Source organism: Hevea brasiliensis, chromosome 17 (genome assembly GCF_030052815.1).
Source record: "Hevea brasiliensis isolate MT/VB/25A 57/8 chromosome 17, ASM3005281v1, whole genome shotgun sequence".
Classification (NCBI taxonomy): domain Eukaryota; kingdom Viridiplantae; phylum Streptophyta; class Magnoliopsida; order Malpighiales; family Euphorbiaceae; genus Hevea; species Hevea brasiliensis.
This window is the reverse complement of record NC_079509.1, coordinates 58,601,442-58,622,568: the sequence shown is the minus strand read 5'-3', so window position 1 is coordinate 58,622,568 and position 21,127 is coordinate 58,601,442. Positions and strand designations below refer to the sequence as shown.

General features: G+C 33.4%; 3 protein-coding genes across 3 annotated transcripts in view; 2 read left to right on the top strand and 1 right to left on the bottom strand.

The window, feature by feature from the left end:
* Nucleotides 1–8,742, top strand: part of LOC110664175 (extra-large guanine nucleotide-binding protein 3) — a 31,159-nt gene extending 22,417 nt beyond the window's left edge. Inside the window, exons 6-8 of the mRNA XM_058140255.1 lie at nucleotides 5,790–6,022; nucleotides 7,596–7,765; nucleotides 7,852–8,742. Of these exons, the coding sequence (XP_057996238.1) occupies nucleotides 5,790–6,022; nucleotides 7,596–7,765; nucleotides 7,852–8,434 (986 nt within the window). The 3' untranslated portion in view covers nucleotides 8,435–8,742. The remainder of the gene's footprint in view (nucleotides 1–5,789; nucleotides 6,023–7,595; nucleotides 7,766–7,851) is intronic.
* Nucleotides 8,743–10,037: 1,295 nt separating this feature from the next.
* Nucleotides 10,038–11,670, top strand: LOC110650154 (U-box domain-containing protein 21-like). The gene has a single exon (XM_021804982.2). The coding sequence runs from the start codon at nucleotides 10,152–10,154 to the stop codon at nucleotides 11,451–11,453; it is 1,302 nt and encodes a 433-aa protein (XP_021660674.2). The 5' UTR covers nucleotides 10,038–10,151; the 3' UTR covers nucleotides 11,454–11,670.
* A 3,619-nt stretch (nucleotides 11,671–15,289) lies between these two features.
* Nucleotides 15,290–20,286, bottom strand: LOC110650156 (uncharacterized). The gene is made up of 4 exons (XM_021804984.2): nucleotides 20,021–20,286; nucleotides 19,721–19,803; nucleotides 16,777–16,832; nucleotides 15,290–15,684 (listed from the first exon to the last, which is right to left on the bottom strand). The coding sequence occupies exons 1-4, from the start codon at nucleotides 20,190–20,192 to the stop codon at nucleotides 15,606–15,608; spliced, it is 390 nt and encodes a 129-aa protein (XP_021660676.1). The 5' UTR covers nucleotides 20,193–20,286; the 3' UTR covers nucleotides 15,290–15,605.
* Nucleotides 20,287–21,127: the final 841 nt, after the last annotated feature.

Below are 21,127 nucleotides of genomic sequence, written 5' to 3'. Positions count from 1 at the left end.
AATAGTTTAATGTTTAATTATTTCAAGTTCCATTATTTACACATTTATCTGCCATTTTTCACTATTTACATAATGTATCACAATTTAATTTTTCATGACATTTTCTAAGTGCAATATCATTTATTTTTAATGGACATTGAGGTCAAAAGGCAACTCTAGGTGTCAAATGACCAAAATGCCCCACTTCGGGTTATATTACCGATTTTTTGGTAACACTGATTTTTGTCTGTTTCTCGATTTTTTATTTTTCTTTGTACTAATTTATTAATTTTTCTTTGATAATTCTAGTGTTAATTATATCTCAATAAACCTTTACTCATGTCCCGAAATTTAATTCCGAGGGTTCCCCGCGGTCGTGGGGTCGGCAATGGTCTTCCCGGTGCGGTCACCCATCGCTGCGGTGCCTGCTCGTTTAACTTAGTTTCATTTTCTTTCTTTTATTTTTCTTTAATTTTTCTTGTATTTTCTTTTTATTTATTTCATCATTATATGTCTGTTTACTATCACCGAAGCGTAGTTCCAAACATCCTGATTTGCCTGGACTGATATTAGGCCACTGAAGCAACAGAACATACAGAATAAGTACAGGGAGGATGTTACAAACCCTCTACAATGGCTCAAGCCTTTGAGATTGCTAAGTTTCAAGAGCAATTTATTAATTGCAGCAAGAGACCTAATTCCAACCCTAAACCCTATCAGTCAAGTTATAGATCTAATTCTTAAAGCCCTTTCTCTGCATACAAAGCAATTCCAACCAGTGGCAATCCTTCTTATGCATCAAAGTCATCAAATTCTGAGTCAATAACAAATCTGAAAGCACCCATCACCGTACCAAAACCCACTCAAACAGCCAGCCAAGCTTCTGTGAATCAGCCTGTTAATAAGCCAAACATCAGTGTCAATGCCAATTCAAACACCATTAGACAACCAAGACCTTGTTTTAAATGTGGAGAAAAATACTTCCCTGGACATGTTTTAAGCAGAAAACCCTAATATCTCTTCAAATGGAGGAGAATGGAGATGTTGCCCTTCAGTTGAATGGTGAAGAAAATGCTGAGAAGGAATTACCTGCATCACAAGATGAGATGACTATTTCAATCAATGCCATTGAAGGTTGGCAGGGAGTTCAGACAATAAGAGTAGTAGGGAAGCATAAAAACAGGGAGTTACTTATCTTGGTTGACAGTGGGAGTACCCATAGTTTCTTGAACTTGAAAGTAGCAAAGGAACTGAAGCTTCCTTTAGTTAATACCTTTGCAATCGTTGTCACAGTAGCTGATGGTAGGAAGGCAACTACTAGCAGTGTGTGTCCTGCTTTCACTTGGAAAATTAATCAATATTCCTTCAGTTTTGATTTTAGATTGTTGGAATTAGGCAGTTTTGATGTGATTCTAAGGGTAGATTAGATGAGTACTTTCAATCCAATTCTCATTGACTTTAAGAATTCCAAGATTAGCTTCCAAGAAGCAAGGAAACAAGTAGTTTTGGAGGGTGTTACTGATGTGGAATCTCAGCCCAAATTGCTGAATTGTGTAGATGGGCAGCAGCTTATGCACAGGAATGGAGTAGATTTTCAAACTCCAATCTTTGTGTACCGTTGCAGAGCAAGGAGGAAATCAGTGAGTCATTTTCTAACAGTCTCAGTGCTTATTCAGTAGATCTGGAGTTATTATTGAGCAAGTATGGGAGCATTTTTGGAGATTCTAAGGGATTACCACCCTTTAGAAGCCACAATCATTCCATTGTTTTGATTCCTCAAGCACAGTCTGTTAATGTCAGGCCTTACAGGTATCCACACTTCCACAAACGCTGAGATAGAGAAGCTAGTGGATGAGATGTTTAAAAATGGAGTAATTTAGCCAAGTACCAGCCCTTATGCTTCCCCTGTTTTGCTGGTCGAAAAGAAGGATGACACATGGAGATTCTATATTGATTACAGAAGGCTCAATGACATTATAGTGAAAGATAAATTTTCCATTCCCATTATAGATGATATCTTGGATTAGCTACATGGTGCACAATATTTCTCCAATATAGATTTAAAAGCTGGCTATCAAATCAGGATGGATCCCCCTGATCTACACAAAGCAACCTTTAGAACTCATCAAGGGCATTATGAATTCACTGTTATGCCTTTTGGCTTAACAAATGACACGGCAACATCTCAGACATTGATGAATCATATCTTCCAGCCATTCTTAAGGAAGTTTGTGTTGGTATTCTTTGATGACTTTCTTATATATAGTGCCACCTTGGAGGAGCATTTGCAGCATTTGGAACAAGTCTTTAAGGTGTTACAGCAGCAACAATTATATGCTAAGCTTTCCAAGTGTTCTTTCGACAAGCCTGAGATTGATTACTTAGGCCACATCATTTTTGGCGAAGGGGTGGCCATTGATCCTGTCAAGATTCAAGCCATGGTGTCTTGGCCAACACCTAAGAATGTCAAAGAATTAAGAAGTTTTTTGGGATTGATAGGGTACTACTGGAAGTTCATTTATCATTATGGCCTCATCAGTAAGCCATTGACAGACTTGCTGAAGAAAGATGCATTTCAATGGGATGATAAGGCTCAGTCAGCCTTTGAGCACTTAAGGATAGTAATGTCTTAAGCTGTAGTTTTGGCCATGTTAAATTTTTCTAAGCCTTTCACCATTGAAACTGATGCTAGTAGGACAGGTATAGGGGCTGTTTTGCAACAAGGACATCCCATAGCATACATTTCAAATGCTTTTGGGCCTAGAACTCAGGCCTTATCGGCATATGAAAGGGAGCCTCTAGCCATAACTTTTTCTGTTACCAAATGGAGACATTACTTGGAGCAAGGGTCATTCTTTATTAAAATTGATCATGAGAGTATAAAGCACCTTCTTGAGCAAAGATTGCATACTAATTTGTAATTAAAAGGTGTCTCTAAGCTGCTGGGATTACAATATAGAATTTTGTATAGGAAGGGTGTGGAAAACAAAGTAGCAGATGCTTTGTCCAGGAGACTTGTTACTGATGAATGTCATTTTTTTTTGCTGAATTCCTCTTTACAGCCAACATGGATGAGCCAATTATTGATTAGTTATGAAGGAGATCAGCATGCTACTGACCTATTGTCTCATTTAGCCATTGATGAGACATCTCATTCTGGCTACACCATTAAGAATGGTATGTTGTTTCATAAAAACAAGCTATGTGTGGGCACTTGAGGGAACAATTATTATCCCTCTATCATAATTCTCATTTGAGAGGCCATTCTGGTTTTAATGCCACCCTTGTGAGGCTTAGTAGGCATTTTTATTGGCCTAAAATGTCTCAAGCAGTTATAGAATGGGTCAAAAGTTGTGATGTATGTGCAAGGTGTAAGGCAGAAACTTGTGCTTCACTAGGGCTTTTACAGCCATTACCAGTTCCTACTCAAGCCTGGCAACATGTTACTATGGACTTTGTAGAATAATTACCCAAGTCTAAGGGTAAAGATACTATACTGGTGGTAGTTTGCAGATTCACCAAGTATGGCCATTTTATTCCACTCCAGGATCCTTTTATTGACTCTTGTGTCGCCAAACTTTTCTTGGATTCTGTGTTCAGGCTTCATGGATTGCCTGTGTCCATTATTTCTGACAGAGATAAAATCTTTATCAGCCTTTTTTTTAAGGAACTTTTTCATGTTTTGGGGATTAAGCTGGCCTATAGCACTGCCTAATATCCTCAATTAGATGGGCAGTTAGAGAGGCTCAATCAGTGCCTAGAGAATTATCTTAGATGTTTCTGCTTTCAAACTGTAGACATACGGAGGCTCCAGTTAGACAAGTAGAGCACATTGGGTTAGAGGATAGAAAGAAAAAAAGGGGTAGACCTAAATTGACTTGGAGGAGAGTAGTACAACATGACCTAGAAGCATTACACATTTCTGAGGATTTAACCCAAAATCGTTCAGAGTGGAGAAAGCGAATCCATATAGCCGACCCCAAATTTTTGGGATAAAGGCTTAGTTGAGTTGAGTTGAGTTTCTGCTTTCAAACTCCCCCCTCTTGGAGTAAGTGGTTGCCTATGGCAGAGTGGTAGTATAATACAAATCATCACAGTGTTCTCAAGATGTCTCCTTTTGAGGCCTTATATGGGTATCAGCCTGCCCCATTAACCTTTCTACCACTGAAAGAAACCTTAGTAGGGACTGTTTCTGAGTTTGTACAAAAGAGGCAGCAGGTGATTCACTTGCTTAGAGAGAATTTGTTGAAATCACATCAAAGGATGAAACAATAAGCTGATAAACAGAGGTTTGAAAGAACATTTGAAGTAGGAGATTGGGTGTATCTGAAGTTACCGCCTAGAGACAAACTTCCTTGGCTATAAGGAAGAATTTAAAGCTATTAGCCAGATTTTATGATCCCTACCAGATTGTGGCCAAGGTGGGTGCAGTGGCCTACAAGCTTCAGTTGCCTGCTACTACCAATATTCATCCTGTTTTCCATGTTTCCCTATTGAAGAAGAAAGTTGGGGATAATGTGGTAGTAGCACAACTTCCTCCTTTTGTGAATAACATGGTCACCATAGTTCCTGAGAAGGTTTTGCGTACCAAAATTATCACCAGGCAGGGCCAACAGGTTTTACAAGGTCTTTTTTAGTGGTTTCATTTGCCCAAGGAAGATGCTACATGGGAAGATCAGACTTTTATATTCAGCCAATTTCCTGAATTTCAATCTTCTTGGGGACAAGAAGATTCTCATTGAGGAAAGGGGGGGGGGGGGGGGGGGGTTTGTGGTGGGTTGGGTGTATTGTTACATATTAAGGAAGAGGAGAAGAAATGTTAGAGGTGTTGGGAATTAATTGTAATTGAAGATTGTTAGTTGAAATTGGAGGGAAATAACTGATTGTAGTTTTGGAGGGAAAAATAACAGAACTATTATTCTGTTATGGAAGCAATTACTGATGACTGCTTATAAAGGGAGAAATGCTTGTATTGAGGATTCATTCAAGAGAATCAATAAAGAATGCTCTCTTTCTCTCTAACTCTTTTCCTCTCTCTTTTCTCTTTCTCTTTCTCTTTCTCTTCTCATTCCATATTCTGATTTCTTCTCTCATCCCAAACTCTCTTTCCTCTCTAAACTCTCTCAATTTCGAGAGATAGCTGCTGTAACTTTACACTTCCTCATTGCAACTCTAAGTTGAAGAATATGCTAGAAGAAAAGGCAAAATCACCTGTTATTTGTGGTGACCTTAATAAGCATTGTCTTAACTAAGTTTCACTTTCTCTGCCCAATTGCACATGTTCATTTCATAGTAACACCGATCTGCTTTAGTTGTGAAAAATCCTATCTAGATATGATGCCTTCCTTGTATTTAGTTGATGTTTGCTTGATTTCTTTGAAATGATTCAGTATAGGTGGAATTGCTAAGTGGATTTGTTTCATTTGTAATTTTATGACCGTGTGCTCCTTGTTCTTGTTGCCTGGCTGATTTTCTCTTTGAGCACTATTCATCTAAACTTTTCCCTTTACGGGGTGTGATATTTAACCTTAGTTCTTTAAATAGATGAGCAGAACCAGTGTTTTGTGTTGCAGGTTTCTGAGACATAATTGATGTGCCATGTTCTTAATTTCCTGTTTAAGATATGACTAATTGGATTGTAACTGTTTCCCTTTCCTTTTGTAGTCCCATATGTTAGGCCTTGGGAGAGCCATAATTTCCATAAAGATATAAATATAATTAACACGTTAGTAGAAGCAGTTTTGCCTGTGGGCTTGAGTTTTGAGTAAGCCTTAATAATTGTTTGTGGACAATAATTTCTGGTGATTCAGAAGTCGAAGCAAATCAACACTGCATCTACTCAATAAACCAAAGGTCAAAACATTTTTCTGACTGGTTACTGGACATCATGGCTACGGGAGATTTGGATGCTTTTTTCCCTGCTGCAACAAGAGAGTATGCTCCTATTGTTGATGAGTTCTGGAAGGATCCTGCCATTCAGGAGACATACAAGAGAAGGGAGGAATTGCATCTTCCTGATGTTGCCAAATATTTTCTTAATCAGGTATGCCTTGTATGGTCTTTTAGCATGTCTTACTGCAAAGTAGTTATAATTCTACCTCTCTGGTTATTTTCATTTTTTATTAATTAATTATCTATCTAGCTTTACAGTTACAATTCCTCAAAGTAGTAGGACATTTGCTGTAACATTTAAGGCTCACAGTCCTAGCTCTTTAAGTCATTGTTTCATGATGTCTATTTTTGCCTGTCCTGTATATGGTATCCCTATAATGCGAACCTTATGGATGCTGAGCCTGGTAGTAAAAGCGAGGGGAATGTGGAGGAATGTTTTGTCTTCTACGATTTCGAAAGAATGAGAAGAAGATTTTTCTGAGGAGAGACTCCATAAAAGAAAGAGAGGGAGGTGGGGCGCGTGCAGGGGCCGGGTTCTGGTAGGAGGGGATGAAATAAACCAAGTGAGCAACAAAGCATGGATATTTCATGAAATGATTTCTTTGAACCTTTTCTTCATAAATACCATCAAGAATAATCTCAGAGATGCTTTGTAAAGAAATTAGTATGATTAAAGGTCCATCTGTTGGTGTAGATTGTAGATCTGTATAACTGGACCTCTATACTAGAAACATTAAGCATATGTGTATGGTACTTTTCCATTGCTTTAGGACTTTAATGCTGTGATTTAGACTAACTGTCTAGTGCAAGATTTTGAAGCGGTGAGACCTCACAGTATCCAGCATGAGACACCTACTAGACCTACGAGATCTCCTGATCTGTAACAAGATTGAAGGGATATGCAGGAACAACATATCATTGGAATAGGCTTCCTGAATTTAATTGTCTAGGTATTTGTTGTAATGTGTGGAAAGATATAGGATTAGGAGCACATGTACATGAGCTTGAATTCACCTTGGAGACAGCGGCAAGCTAACGAGTCAATCTTGCACAAACCATGAAACTAAGATCACTTAATATTCATGTGGATAAAGTGTCTGTTTGCTCAGAAAAACTATTATAGGCTTGACATTGGGTTTCTGTTGGCCCATAAATCTGCCTTTGATGGTCACTGAACATTGACAACAAAGGCAACCTCTTGTGCAGCCAATGAAATACTGCAAATTATGGGAATCTAAGAGGCCAGTTGATGAGATATACAAGTAAAAGCTTTTTGGTGCATGTCTACATATTAAAGGCATTCAATTTAGGGATTACAAGACCAAGGATGTGGCTGTATACTATTATTCCCCAGATAATGATGTACCCAAGGCATGTTGAGAAAGTTAGAATTGTGATTCTTTATAATAAAATAATATAAGTTCGAATATAATCCCCATGTATTTAATGGTGTGGTGGGGTACACAGTATGAATCATACCATTTGGCTGGATTTCTGCTTCAATTGCTTTGAAAACTCAGTAATTCATTTTAGCATGATCTGCATTTACTTATTGTTATTCTAATAATTTATGTTAGCACAAAATGCAGTCTCTCTTACAAATAGATTGGGGAAATTTTGGTGAAGGGGAAGTAGCATTTTGTCTTGTGTTTTTTTAAGTGCTCAGTTTTTCATATAATTCAAACTCCCATATTTTAATGGATATTGGTTATCATTTTATGCAGGCTGTTGAAATATCAAGCAATGAATATGAACCTTCAGAAAAGGACATTTTATATGCTGAAGGAGTCACAAAGAGTAATGGCCTTGCCTTCATGGAATTCTCATTTGATGATAGAAGCCCCATGTCTGAGATATATAATGAAGAGTCTGAATGTCTGCCTCCCTTGGCCAAGTAAGGTCTTCGTCATAGTTGTTTACAAAGCTGCTGGTATTAGATTTTCAATTGTGTGTTTTTTGTGGAATTTCCTATTGCCTCAGGTACCAACTAATTCGCATAGATTCCAAAGGATTGCATGATGGTTGCAAATGGCTGGAAATGTTTGAAGACATGAGAGCAGTTATCTTCTGTGTTGCATTGAGTGATTATGATCAAATGTGGGCCTATGGTTCAGGTCCTTGTTGTAATAAAATGTTGGCAAGCAGAGACATATTTGAGACTTTGGTGAGGCACCCCTGTTTCAGGGACGCCCCTTTTGTGCTTTTGTTGAACAAGTATGATGCATTCGAGGACAAGATTAACCAGGTTCCTTTGTCCATCTGTGAGTGGTTTGGGGAGTTTAGCCCTGTGAGGGCCCATAACAATAATCAGACTCTGGCTCACCAAGCTTACTACTATGTTGCAGTGAAATTCAAGGAACTATATTATTCAATTAGTGGGCGAAAGTTGTTTGTGTGGCAGACCAGAGCTCGGGAGCGTGCCTCAGTTGACGAGGCATTCAAATACATAAGGGAGGTCCTCAAGTGGGATGACGAAAAGGATGATAACACATATGGGATCACTGGGGGTGATTCATTTTACAGTACAGAAATCAGCTCCTCTCCTTATATAAGGACGGAGTAACTGGCTAATCCTTTATTTTTTGGCTCTGGGAGATTGACTGAAATTTGATTGATTGAGGTAATAAGATGAGAGAAATTGAGGTGATTTAGCTTTTCTCAAGGATCATTCTGCTGTGTGATCTGTTGATTAGAGTAGGGATTGGTTTACAAAAATGCTGAATCTAATTTGAGGGTCTTCTTTTGTTTTCTCATTTTAATTTTTTGGGGGTTGAGGGAATTTATTCATATGTATAGCTTACTCTGTGCACCATAAATAATGCCAGCTTTTGTAATCATTTTATTGTTCAGATTTCTTGTAAATTTTGGTTAGACACTGCTCTTTCTTGGCTTGCCAGCTTTTCAGAAATACACCATTCTGCTTCGAATTTTTTTTTTAAAATTCTTTTTTGAAAATTTGAACAATATTAGCAATTTTGGTTTGATTTCAGAAGTTGATATTAACTTCAGCCAATGGCCAATAAGTCAAAAGTAAAATAATTTTAGCCATCTTTATTCTGAAGCCCGTGAAGAAGGTGCTGAATCAATTCAATGTGTATGCCTTTCTCCACTTCATTTTTCATCTTTATTCAATTTCAGCCATTTTATTTTTCATAGTATAACTTTGAATTATTATTTTTTTAAATAATTTATAAAAATTTGTTATTTCATCCTTAAGTTTTGATTAATGTTATAATTTTATTTCTGTATTTTAAAAATTTAACGATTTAGTCTCTCACTTATTTTCTACCAAAATCAGAGGTTTTTTTTATCAATTATTATTATTAATTTAAGTGAACTGGAAAGCTTTTATTCAATTAAAGAAATTTTATTGTTTGGCCCATGGCAATATTATGATTTGATTTTTATATTTTAGAAATTGAACGATTTAGTTCGTCACTTATATTTTTCTTCGATTAAAGTTAATTGTTATTAAATAAATTAATTTTTTAAATAAATTAATTCTTTCTATTCTATAAAAAAATTTAAGAAAAATTTTAATAAGAGTAAAATTAATAAAAAAAATAAATTATAATAATTTCAGCAATGATCAAATACAAGAATAAATTGTTTATTTTCTAAAATATAGGAACTAAGTTATAATACCGGTCAAAATTTAAGAATCAATTAGTAAATTTTTTTTAATTAAATAAAGAGTGTATTTATCTTTTTATTTAAACTAGTGACAATATTGAATAGAATGATATTTAATTTTGACAAAAGTATAAGTGGTAAGTTAAATCGTTTGATCTTTAAAATATAAGAATTAAATTATAATATCAATCAAAATTTAGAGAACAAATAATAAATTACTTTGTAATTTATGAAATTTTAAAATAATAATAATAATAAAAAGAAGGGTTTCTCAGTTCGAAGTTATATAATAATATTGAAGTAGTCCACGCGCCAAAATTCTTAAAACACTGATTTGACGCTAAAACCTTTCAAACATTCAACATTCAATATTCAATTTGAACGTTTCTCATTCTCCTCTTCATTCAAATTTCTTTCTTTCTTTTCTGAGCCTCTGCTAAGCTCTTCACTTTGAACGCCGTGTCTCAAGTGAGAACTCTTCAAAGCCGCACTTTCACCATATATATATACTTGTATTCTCCCCCTCCATCACTTCATATAATATCATTCTCTATCCGACCAACCCTTCTCCTTATTTTAATTTCACTTTCAAGAACAAATCTTTCTTCTTTCTGAAATTATATAATTTCTGCTTTTCTTTCTTGTTCATGATGGTTTTTGGTTGGAGAAGAAAGAATGCTCGCAAGAAGCAGCAATCCACTTCCAATATGGAGCTGCTCATTCCCAACCATTTTATTTGCCCCATTTCTCTTGATCTTATGAAAGATCCTGTCACTTTGTCTTCTGGATTCACTTATGATCGATCAAACATTGAGGCCTGGCTTCAGGCTGGGAATTTCACTTGCCCTGTTACCAATCAGATACTCACCAGTTTTGATCTCATCCCCAATCATAATCTCAGGAAAATGATTCAAGATTGGTGTGTCGAGAATAGCAAGTTTGGCATCCAACGTATCCCAACACCCAGAGTTCCTGTCTCTCCTACTCAGGTCTCTGACGTTCTTTCAAGTCTCGCTGCTTCGACCAGGAGTTTGGATCAATACGAGTGCCTGGATTTGGTGCAGAAAATGAAGAAATGGGGCAATGAAAGTGAGCGTAATAGGTGTTGCATTGTGGATAATGGAGCAAGCGCCGTGTTAGCTTCAACATTCAATGCCTTTGCCACAGATTCTTTCGAAAGAAATGCCAATATTTTGGAGGAAATATTGTCTATTTTGGATTGGATGTTTCCACTGGATGTGGAATCGCAAATATATTTAGGCTCACAAGCTTCTCTACGCTGCATGTTGTGGTTCTTGGAGTGCAGAGATCTTTCATCCAAGCAGAACTCCATTGTTGCATTAAAAGAGCTTCTTTCCTCAGATCAACAACATGCAGAGGCACTTGCAATCATTGAAGGAGTAAATGAAGTCCTATTTAGATTCATTAAAGACCCAATATGCCCTAAAATCACCAAAGCTTCTCTAACGGTTATATTCTGTCTACTTTCATCTCCTTCTTCCAGTGAGAAGATCAAATCAGCATTTGTGAAGATGGGTTTGGTTTCTTTACTGATAGAAATGATTATCGACTCAGAAAGGAGCACATGTGAGAGAGCTTTAGGTGTTCTTGATAGGCTTTGTGATTGCGAAGAAGGGAGAGAAGAGGCATACAATAATTGCCTAACATGGCCAGTGCTGGTAAAGAAAATCTTGAGGGTATCAGAATTGGCAACAGAATATTCAGTTTCATGTATTTGGAAGCTTAACAAATATGGAAGAAAAGAGAAAGTTCTGGTTGAGGTTCTTCAAGTGGGTGCTTTTCAAAAGCTAGTGTTACTGTTGCAGCTTGGCTGTGGTGATGAGACCAAGGAGAAAACAACCGAGCTTTTGAAACAAATGAATCCTTACAGGAATGGATTGGAATGCATCGAGTCTGTTGATTTCAAGAACCTCAAACGATCATTTTGAAGAACTTCAAAGATTTTGTTGAATTCTTTAATTTTTTTTTTCCCTTATATTTAATTAAACATGTATACATGTACATCTAGTTAGAGAATATTTATTAGAATCAATGTGAAAACAAATTTAGAATATACTTCGAGTGTTTAAAATTCATAAAATAATGCTATCACACTTCTGGTTGAGTATTTTACCCTTAATGCAAAGTCAAGGATTTAAATTTCTAGCATCTTTTCTTCTTTGATTTTTTCTTTCACATGGTATATTAAAATTAGAAGTTATGCATCAATATTTTTATTCATCTGAATCAAATATAAATACATCTTTATTTTAATTCATTGATAAAAGTAAAATGAGAACAGTCTCATCATAAATTCTCTGAAATTTCGTTTAAAATTTGTATAAGGTCAAAAAGCTGATTTGAAATTGTTTTTTTAAAAAACACCCTTTTAAATATTGCAAATAAAAGTTGTTTTAGATTCTTATAATTGAAATGTCAATTTAATTTAAAGTTCTTAATAAACATTTTAAATAATGTATATTTCTTTTGAATATCAGCTCAAACCAAATAAATTCTCACTAACCTGCTAGAATTGGATTTGCAAGATTCTTAGATTTACTCTTTTGGTATTTCATCACATAATAGAGCTGATTACTAGACGAGGTTTACCTCTAAAATCAGGTATTCAAATTCTAAAATTATTTTTTATGGAGAGAATTTTATTTGAATAACATTTCAAGCTTAAACTTAAACTTAAACGTGGGGCACAAGGAAAAAAAAAAGAAACATGTTATGCATTTGCAAAATGCGCCAACTTTAGATATAAATATGATTGAGAGGGTCCACGAGTGGGAAAAGGCTGGCTAGCTTTATACCATCTTTTCACTTAGTTTTCAAACTAGAAGACATCAATTTTATGGCTCACGTGTGTCATGAACTACGGTATCAACAATATTAATATTATTTCTAAAATTATAAAATTTTAATTTTTTTTAAATTTCAGAAAAAATTTAATAATTTAATACTAATGAGTTTTAATTTGGTGGTATTAGAATCATTAGGCATGATAGGAATAGATTAATATAAGTTTTACCGATTCCAGTCCCAGCTGCAGGAACTCGTTGATTAATATGCAAAGCTGAAAGACAAATTCAAACTTGTTGATTAATTTAAGGATAAATATATCAATTGACTAACGACTGCACCCTTTGATCAATTCAAAATCTTTGTTTAGAATTCTTTGCCCACGAAGACATCATCAATTCCATCAAATTAATTCATCTGGAGAAGTCAACTCGTTCACAGCAGAATTAATTTATATATATAAATAGGAAAATTCTTCTGTACCATCAAATAATCGTTACCGTCCATAAATTTTTATGGCAAAATGTGAAATGTTTATTAATACTTGTTTTTGGTTTATAAGAATTTCTATCAATATGGGATGTCTAATTTAGTAGCTATTAAAATAATTAATATTATTAATAAAATTTTAATAATATTAATAATTAGTGGTTAATTAATAAAGACTTAATAATTAAAAATTTTAGCTTTTAATAATATAACTTTAAATTATTGACATTTAATAAATTTAGCTGTTTTCAGGAGATATAAAAGGTGGCCGATAGGCTTTGCTTATTTGGTGTGGATTTGACTTTTGGTCGATAGATTCTCCAATGTCCTTTTTAGTGAAGTTGTTCATCTAAGAGATCGCCTGGCCTAGCCTAGCCTAGCCTAGCCTAGAGTAGGGGATGAGCACTACTTAGTTTTTCAAATTTAATAAATTGATTTAATTTGATAATTTAGTTTAGTTTATATGATAATTTGATTTGATTTAATTTTAATTTTTAAAATTTTTATTATCTCATTTTGATTTAATTTTTTTTTTTAAAAAGAACATTTTGACATAATGAAATTGAATTAAATTAAGTGAAAGGAAATTTAAATCAAAGTAAAAATAATGAAATAAGATGAAAATCAGTTCGTAAAATTTATAAAATTGATTAATTCAATTTCAATAATTTAGTTTAATTCTATTTGAACAGAATACTCAATTTTAACTTAAAATGATGTCAGTAAATCAATGATTTCTAAAATTTATGTATTTAATCTCTTACACTGTAAGATGCACACTCACCGCATGATTATTTGATGAGAAATTGTAAATCCCTAAATGTTGAAACATGCAAATACATATATTAATATGAATTGATTTTCCCATAACTTTTCTAGTAATTTTTTTTTCTCAGAATTTCTCAAATTTAGACAAGCATAATTGCCTTTTAAGCAGAAAGAGGGATTAATTAGAATCAGTTTAAGCATGTGTTTTGCATTGTACACATTAAAAACGTGCTCAAAAGCAAATGTTGAAGAAAGCCTCTGCCCTGTGTATACGCACACACATGTCTAGACACCGTTTGACTCATTTTGTCCATTCGATGGGGTCCATGCGAGCTCAACTCATGATGATTTGGGTATAAGAAATTAGACATAGAGGTTGTCTGTTGAGGCAGCAAATGGCAATGGCAATGGCATGTTTTTAATGTGACAATTTGCGGCTGCTTCTCTCCATTCCATTCCCATTTCATGTATGAATTCTTCTTTCACGTTTACACCTTTCTTTCATATAGATAAATGTCATATTTTACTTGATTTATTTTTACGTTTTTGCTTTATATTAAATAAGAAAAATCATTCAAAATTCCTGAATCCAAAAAATGAATTATGCCTGATTCTTAATCAAAATCGTTTACGATCTAATTTAAAGATGATTTAAAATTGATAATTTCAATTTTAATATGATTTAAAAGTGATCTTATGATACGTGTCTAATGTTGATTGGTGTAATTATTGAGTTGTTAAAAGTAATTATATAGCTATTAAATAGAGATAAGAGCAGAGTTGATGATTGTAATCTCTGTATGTATAATGGATTGAACTTTATGTAATATGAATGTTGTAATTGAATAATAACCGTCTTCTTCCTCTCAAGTTCTTCTGTTATTCTTCTTGCTAAATTCTTCTTACTTTGCATCACTGTGATTTCAAATTTCATACAACTCAACAGTCAATTTTTTTTTTTAAAAAATTATTATTTTTAAAAATACCAAATCACTAATTCTAATTCAATCCGGTTCAAAGATCAGGGAGGGAGGGACCAAGCCGACCCTCAGGGTCCAGGTTCCAATTGGATTCAGGGCCTTAAACCGATTCTGGTTCCAAATATAATAGGACCAGTTTTGATCGGATTTCCGGCACAATTTAGATTGTGGCTGGCACTAATTTTAGGGAGCTTATTTAGATTTACCATTGAATATCACACTATTCATTTCATCCAACATCAAATATTCGATTATCACCAAAAAGTTTTATGATTTGGAGATAAGTTCAATAATGAAGGAATTCAAAATGTTGCAACGCCATTGATTTGGTTTATTAGAACTTTCCAATTAAAAACAGTACATCAAGCACTTCTATTTTTTTTTTTTTTTGATAGGAGATTAGAAGATTGGGGAATTTTTTTTTGGATAGGAGATTAGAAGATTGGGGACTCAAACCTGGATTTACCAGGTGAGTGATATAACTATAGCCAATGAACTAAACTAACCCTTCTTATTATTGGCAACTACTATCCTAACACCCTCGATAGATTTTTAGAGTACATGAATAAACCCACCAAAGCCATTGCATTGCACCAAAACAAGACAGTCCTTGCCTTAAAAACGGCAATCAAAACAATATTGGTACAATTTCACCTGCATTATAATCACTCCATGGCCAATTTTCCCACTTGCAGGGTGCTATCTTAGCCGAATCACTAACAAATCAAATATCATTCAAATGATGACGACAAAAAAGTACAGATGGAATTTTTTATAAGTTATTGTGAAGTTAACAATGAAAACCACTACTAAATAGTAATGGCCGGGTTTCTAACCAGCTTACATTCATCCTGTATTTCCATATATAATTGAAAGCAGCAGCTTTAGAGCTACAGAAAAAAAAAAAAAAATGCAACAAGCACAAGAGAATAGAGATGCACTTGCAAACGCATGAAATTCAAAAATCATAACAAGACAACGTAATACAAGGTTCTTACAGAAAGTAAAGCATTACTCTTTTGTGCACCTATTGCTGAGGCAGAGATAAACATGAATACACTACTCTTTCTTGTACCTCTTCTCCACCTCTTCCAAATTTTGAATCTCCTTGTAATATTTACATATGCGATAGACACACCTGCACCCATGTACAATAGCACATTATGCATGCAGATAAAGCAAGCTTAGATTTCCAAGAGATAGGGTTGAGCACTGTTCAGTTCAAACCCAAAAAACCGACCCAACTGATTTAATTCAGAATTTTGATTTGGTTTTTTTGGAAATTCAGTTTGGCACAGTTTTAAATTTTAAATACTTAGGTTTATTCAGTTTGGATCAGTTTTAAGATAGAAAAATTCAGTTAAACCGAACCGAATTGAAATAACTAAAATTGCCAGATTTTTATAGCATTTTTAGTCCACTTGGAGATTGGTGGTTAACAAGTTCAGTGAAGGAGTTGAAGGTTTTGAGATCAACTCTCCCAATCTACAATTTTTGTTCCTTTTTTCTTTTTTTTTTTTTTTACAACTTTCACAAATCTCAACCATCCATTTCAGATGATCTTAGACGCCCAATTCACACTATATAAACATCTTTTTCACTAAACCTAGCAACCTATCCTCCCTCTCTTCTTTTCTACTCTTCTCTTTTCTGCCATCTAATCCTAGTACACCAAAACCTTCTCCATTGACATCATCAATTTGAAACCTGCAGCAGCTGCCATCATCGGCTATTAAAGTTTTCACTGCAGCTACTATCCATAAACCTCCCACTACCTTCTCTCTTCTGTGGCCATTTTCTCCTTCGCTCTATGCTTCCTGCTATCAAGTTAATGCAATGGCCCATTATCAAGTTCAACTTCAGGAAAATCCAAATAAATCATAAATTTATTCCATATCCTGTGTGTGATTGCCAATACTGGCACTCTTGTACAAGAATCCTTCCTTACACAAAGTTACAAAAATTGCACGATGACCATGAATTTAATATTAGTGATTTCCATAATGGGTTTCTGTTATTTCATTGGAATTTAGCAAGTGAATGTGCCAATTGGAATTTCTTCTAATTTCTGAAAGTTGCATAATTTGATTCCATGTTGCACTGTTTGGAAGAAGATAGATAGTAGGAGGGTGAAGTTTTCACAATTATTTTAAAAGAACTGAACTGACCGATTGCTCACCCCTACCAAGAGACTTTCTAACTTATATATGTAAGGCTGATGGCCACATACCAGTAGAGCAAACAAGCTGAAGTGCATAAAATCACATTCCTCTGAGCTTTGTAGATCTGCACAGAACCCCAAATAATCAAGAGAACATAATATTTAGTAGCTTCCAAATAAATTTAATTAAAAAGATGCATTCTCTTATCAAGCAGTCTCACAAGATGCTAAAATGGCTGAAATTCAATATCCCATGTTAATTACCCACAGAGATGCATTCTCCATTATTATGCAATCTCACAAGATATAGCCAAAATGGCTGAAATTCAATATCCCATGTTCATGACCCACAAATATGCATTCTCCATCAACACAGACACTATGTGAGGAAATGAAATGGTGGACACTTGGTCTCTTGCATCAAAACTCAAACAAAAATTATGGAACATGCTATTTATTATTTAATAAACTTAGCATTGCAAAGTTTAAAAATGAAAGAAACTTGATCTATGAGAAATTTCTATAAAAGTATTGTCATGTGAGGGCATAAGTAATGAAGGGAGAAAATGAAAAAAAAAAAATGTTAGAGCTGGAAATTTCCAATTTCAGGAAGTTCCACCCATAACTAAGGTGCATCAGTCGATCACACAACAGCCACCTCAAAGATACAAATTTTTATTAAGCACATGTATCATATTCTTTCAAGAAAAATTAGGAATATATCAAATACATTACCAAGAAAAAATTTATCCAGCTGAGTATTCAATCAGAAAACTTATTTAAATTCCATGTAATATGCATTTAATTAAAGCACTCACTATTGTCCATGTATTTTTGTGCGCGTGTTTCTCACTGTGCGTGTGTCTGCCTGGGAATTTAATGCATTCAAATAAAGCCAATGTTCTCTTTCGCTCAGTGTGTGCATGTGTGCTCTTCACTATGATGACTATGTAGAACTTTAAAACTTGAATACATCTTCAGACATTATCTTATTGAGAAATACAACAAATTTACAAGACAGAATAAACTACTGACATTGAAGAAACATTATGAAGTTAAAAAGTGCTAATTAATAAATGCCATGGATAATTCAACAATTCATTTCTTCTAAAACTACCAGTAACATAAAAAATGACAACAATCTTCACATGATAGTAAAAATTACATTTAATTGCAATCATTGTGACCAAAAAAGCCCTTGAATACAGAAGTTCCATAGTGTTATTAAAGGCAAATGAATATAAACTTCACAGAAATGAGGACTCACACATGCACACATATATTTTCAAACTCCATCAGTGTAGCGACCCCTGCATTAGTGGTGCTCTTAGAAAGATTTTATCATCCAAGAATGTGAGAAATCCACCTCCATAAACATCACTTTTTGCAATTTTAGTTTCTTTTACATTCATCTTTATCTTCTCAGTTTCCCACTTCTCATCAATGACAAAACATTTAGATACTTTTGATACTAGATGTCATTTTCTTATGATGATAAGTTAAAGCCAGGATAGAAAAGTAAGGGACGGTAAAAATAAAATAAAGGCAAGGGAGTAATAAATTGAAAGGGAAAAAATTAATATAAAATTGGGTTGGCAAAATGGGTGGATATTGGTAAAGGCAGCATTAAAATGATTTAGGTTAATCTTAACCTCTTAACAATTTACTAGTGACATGTGCACCATAGACTAGCAAAGATACAAAAGTTGGAGCAAAATCAGTGCAAAATAGAGCTAGGATGATACCAGGTAAATAATGAAAAAGGATTAAGTGGACCTAAATCCTTTTGAAGAGCTAGTATTAAACCAGGTGGAAAGGAGAAAATGGATCTACACATCTAAATCCAACTAATTTGACATTAAGGCTTAATTGAGTTGGAGCTGTGGATAACCGTATTATTTCAAATTAGGCAAAAATGCACATATCATTTATATTAATAGGTATAAATGGACAGCCACATATATAACCCCACCCAATCCATTCAAGAATAGGTTAAATTATATTAATTAATTTGTGACCAATTAAATTATCCATAAAATGAATGTATTTGGGTGGGTCCGTGGATATGTTATTTTTGCTACTTAAAATATATAATTATGGAGGCAAAGATGAATCTTTACCCTTCCTCTGCAAACCGTGCAACAGAAAGTAACATAATGAACCAGGAATAGTTTATTGCTAAGCATCCTTCAACCTTTGTAATTGTATCCAAAGCACTCTCTGTTTTCACACTCCCATTTAAAATAATAATAATAATAATAATAATAATAATAATAATAATCACTCATTGATAATATTTCAAGTATCCCAAAACATATACACCCCCCCCCCCCCCCCCCCCGAAAAAACAAGTTTCATCCCTGTAACAGTATCACAATACACACAAATGGATAAATCATGGCCCTTTGTTTATGATTGATGCAAAAAATAAAGAAAATGCTGCTAATATTTTCAAGGTTCTTCCCAGGAATTAAGGATAAGATTCCTAGAAGGTATTGCAGTTGGTATCACAAAACATTTGAACTATCAAAGAAAGGTTAAACGTATAAACTTAACAATAAGAAATTCAAATCATTTCACTCTTTTATACAGCATGTAACTCTACTAGTACCCCTCCTTTCTGTAAGATTATCAAAGAAAAATAAGATCCAAAATTTGAAATTACATAGCACAATCATTTTCTACTTCCTTGGGAAATGTCTCTTTTTCATGCTATAATCTCTGAAGCTCCATAAAAATTTATAAAAAAAAAAAAAACTATTTTATTATCTTTACAAAGATCCAGCAGCAGTAAGCTTAAAGCAGAAGATCTTTGCCAATCATCTCAATTAGTTAGTCTAATCATAGAGAAAGCATCATTGAATATCAAAGAACTAAGTGACCATCAATCAGGAAATCACAAAAACTTCTATCAATCACACAATTTAAAGCTTAATCGAAAGCAAAATTTCACCTTCACATTCCTCATCAAAATCTTCCTGCAATTAAAATAAGAAGTGAAAAAAAATATTACCGATTTCTCATAGCGATCCCTCTCAGCAGCGGTACAGATCTCCGAAGTGCACATCAAGCGATGCTCATTCTTCCAATAGATATCTGTACACAACAACAAAAACAAAAGCCCCAAATCATGAGAACCCCATTTCTATGTTCCATGCGAAACCCATTTCTATGTTCCATGCCCGTAAAAAATAAAATCCCATTTTAGAATTCACCGATGCCTATCATGATCTTCAGCTAAAATTCAATAGAAGAAAATTTTTCCTTTAAAGAAAAGAAAGGAACAAAATCCAAAAGTAAGAAAGAGGAAAACCCAGGAGCTGGAAGCCGGCGAAAGGAACAATGAAGAGAGCAGGTTGGAGAAGGAGAGAGACAAGAGACACCAATCGATACTTCAAAAGCTTCGGTGATGGAATGGTTAAGACCGCCGCTAGAACCGCCTCCACGGCGACGACGTAAGTGAGTATCATCCACTGCAACGCCATTTGAGAGTGTTTTGGTTTTCTCTTCTCTGTATGCAAATGTAATTTGATTATCACTTCTGTTTCTGCTGGTGCTTTCCTTACCAGTGAAGGCCATTTCTTATTTTCGTACAGTTTTTTTAATTGAAAATTATTATTATGTAATTCTTATTTTTTTTAAAATATATTATTTAATTTTTATATTTTAATTTAATTAAATTATTTAATTTTTATTAATTAATATCAATTAAAATATTATTTAATTTATTAAATAATAAATTATATTTTAAAAAATATATTAATTAATCTTTATAATTTAATCCTATTAATTATTTAATTTTATAATTATATTTTATATCTAAATTATCCTAATTTTCTCCCATACTCCTACCTTAATTTTTCTTCCCCAACATATAAAAACATAAAACTAATATTAAAGAATTAAATGAAAACATTTAAATAATTTAAAAAATATAAATTCAAATTTAATCTCCACATACTAAAATTTTATTTTTATTTAATAACATATTTTTTAAAATATAAAAATTAATTAATTAATCTTATTAAAATAAAAAAATTAAATAATAATTTTTTAAAATATAAAAATTAAATAATTAATTTTTAAAAATAATAATTAAATAATATTTTAACTAACATTAATTAATAAAAAATTTGATAAAATAATTAAATAATTTAAGGAAAACAAATATATATATATATATATATATATATATATATATATATATTTTAAGACTATAGGTTAAAGTTTTTGTTTTGAACATTTTTCACTCTATATTTGTATTTTATTTTTTTAATTCAAATAGTTAAAAAAATAAAAAAATGGTAAATAATAAATTAAATAAATTATAAATATATGTTTAAATATTATAAAACAAATATAATTATAAATATACAATGATATCAAAATATTAAAAAAAAAATATTGTGAGAAAAAAAAG

Excerpts from the sequence above, each read along its gene's own strand:
- LOC110650154 (XM_021804982.2), top strand. The coding sequence starts at position 10,152 with ATGATGGTTTTTGGTTGGAGAAGAAAGAATGCTCGCAAGAAGCAGCAA.
- LOC110650156 (XM_021804984.2), bottom strand. The coding sequence starts at position 20,192 with ATGGCGTTGCAGTGGATGATACTCACTTACGTCGTCGCCGTGGAGGCG. Across the intron at positions 19,804-20,020 it reads CGCCGGCTTCCAGCTCCTGG|ATATCTATTGGAAGAATGAG; the intron begins GTTTTCCTCTTT and ends TGTTGTGTACAG. Across the intron at positions 16,833-19,720 it reads GGGATCGCTATGAGAAATCG|ATCTACAAAGCTCAGAGGAA; the intron begins GTAATATTTTTT and ends GGTTCTGTGCAG.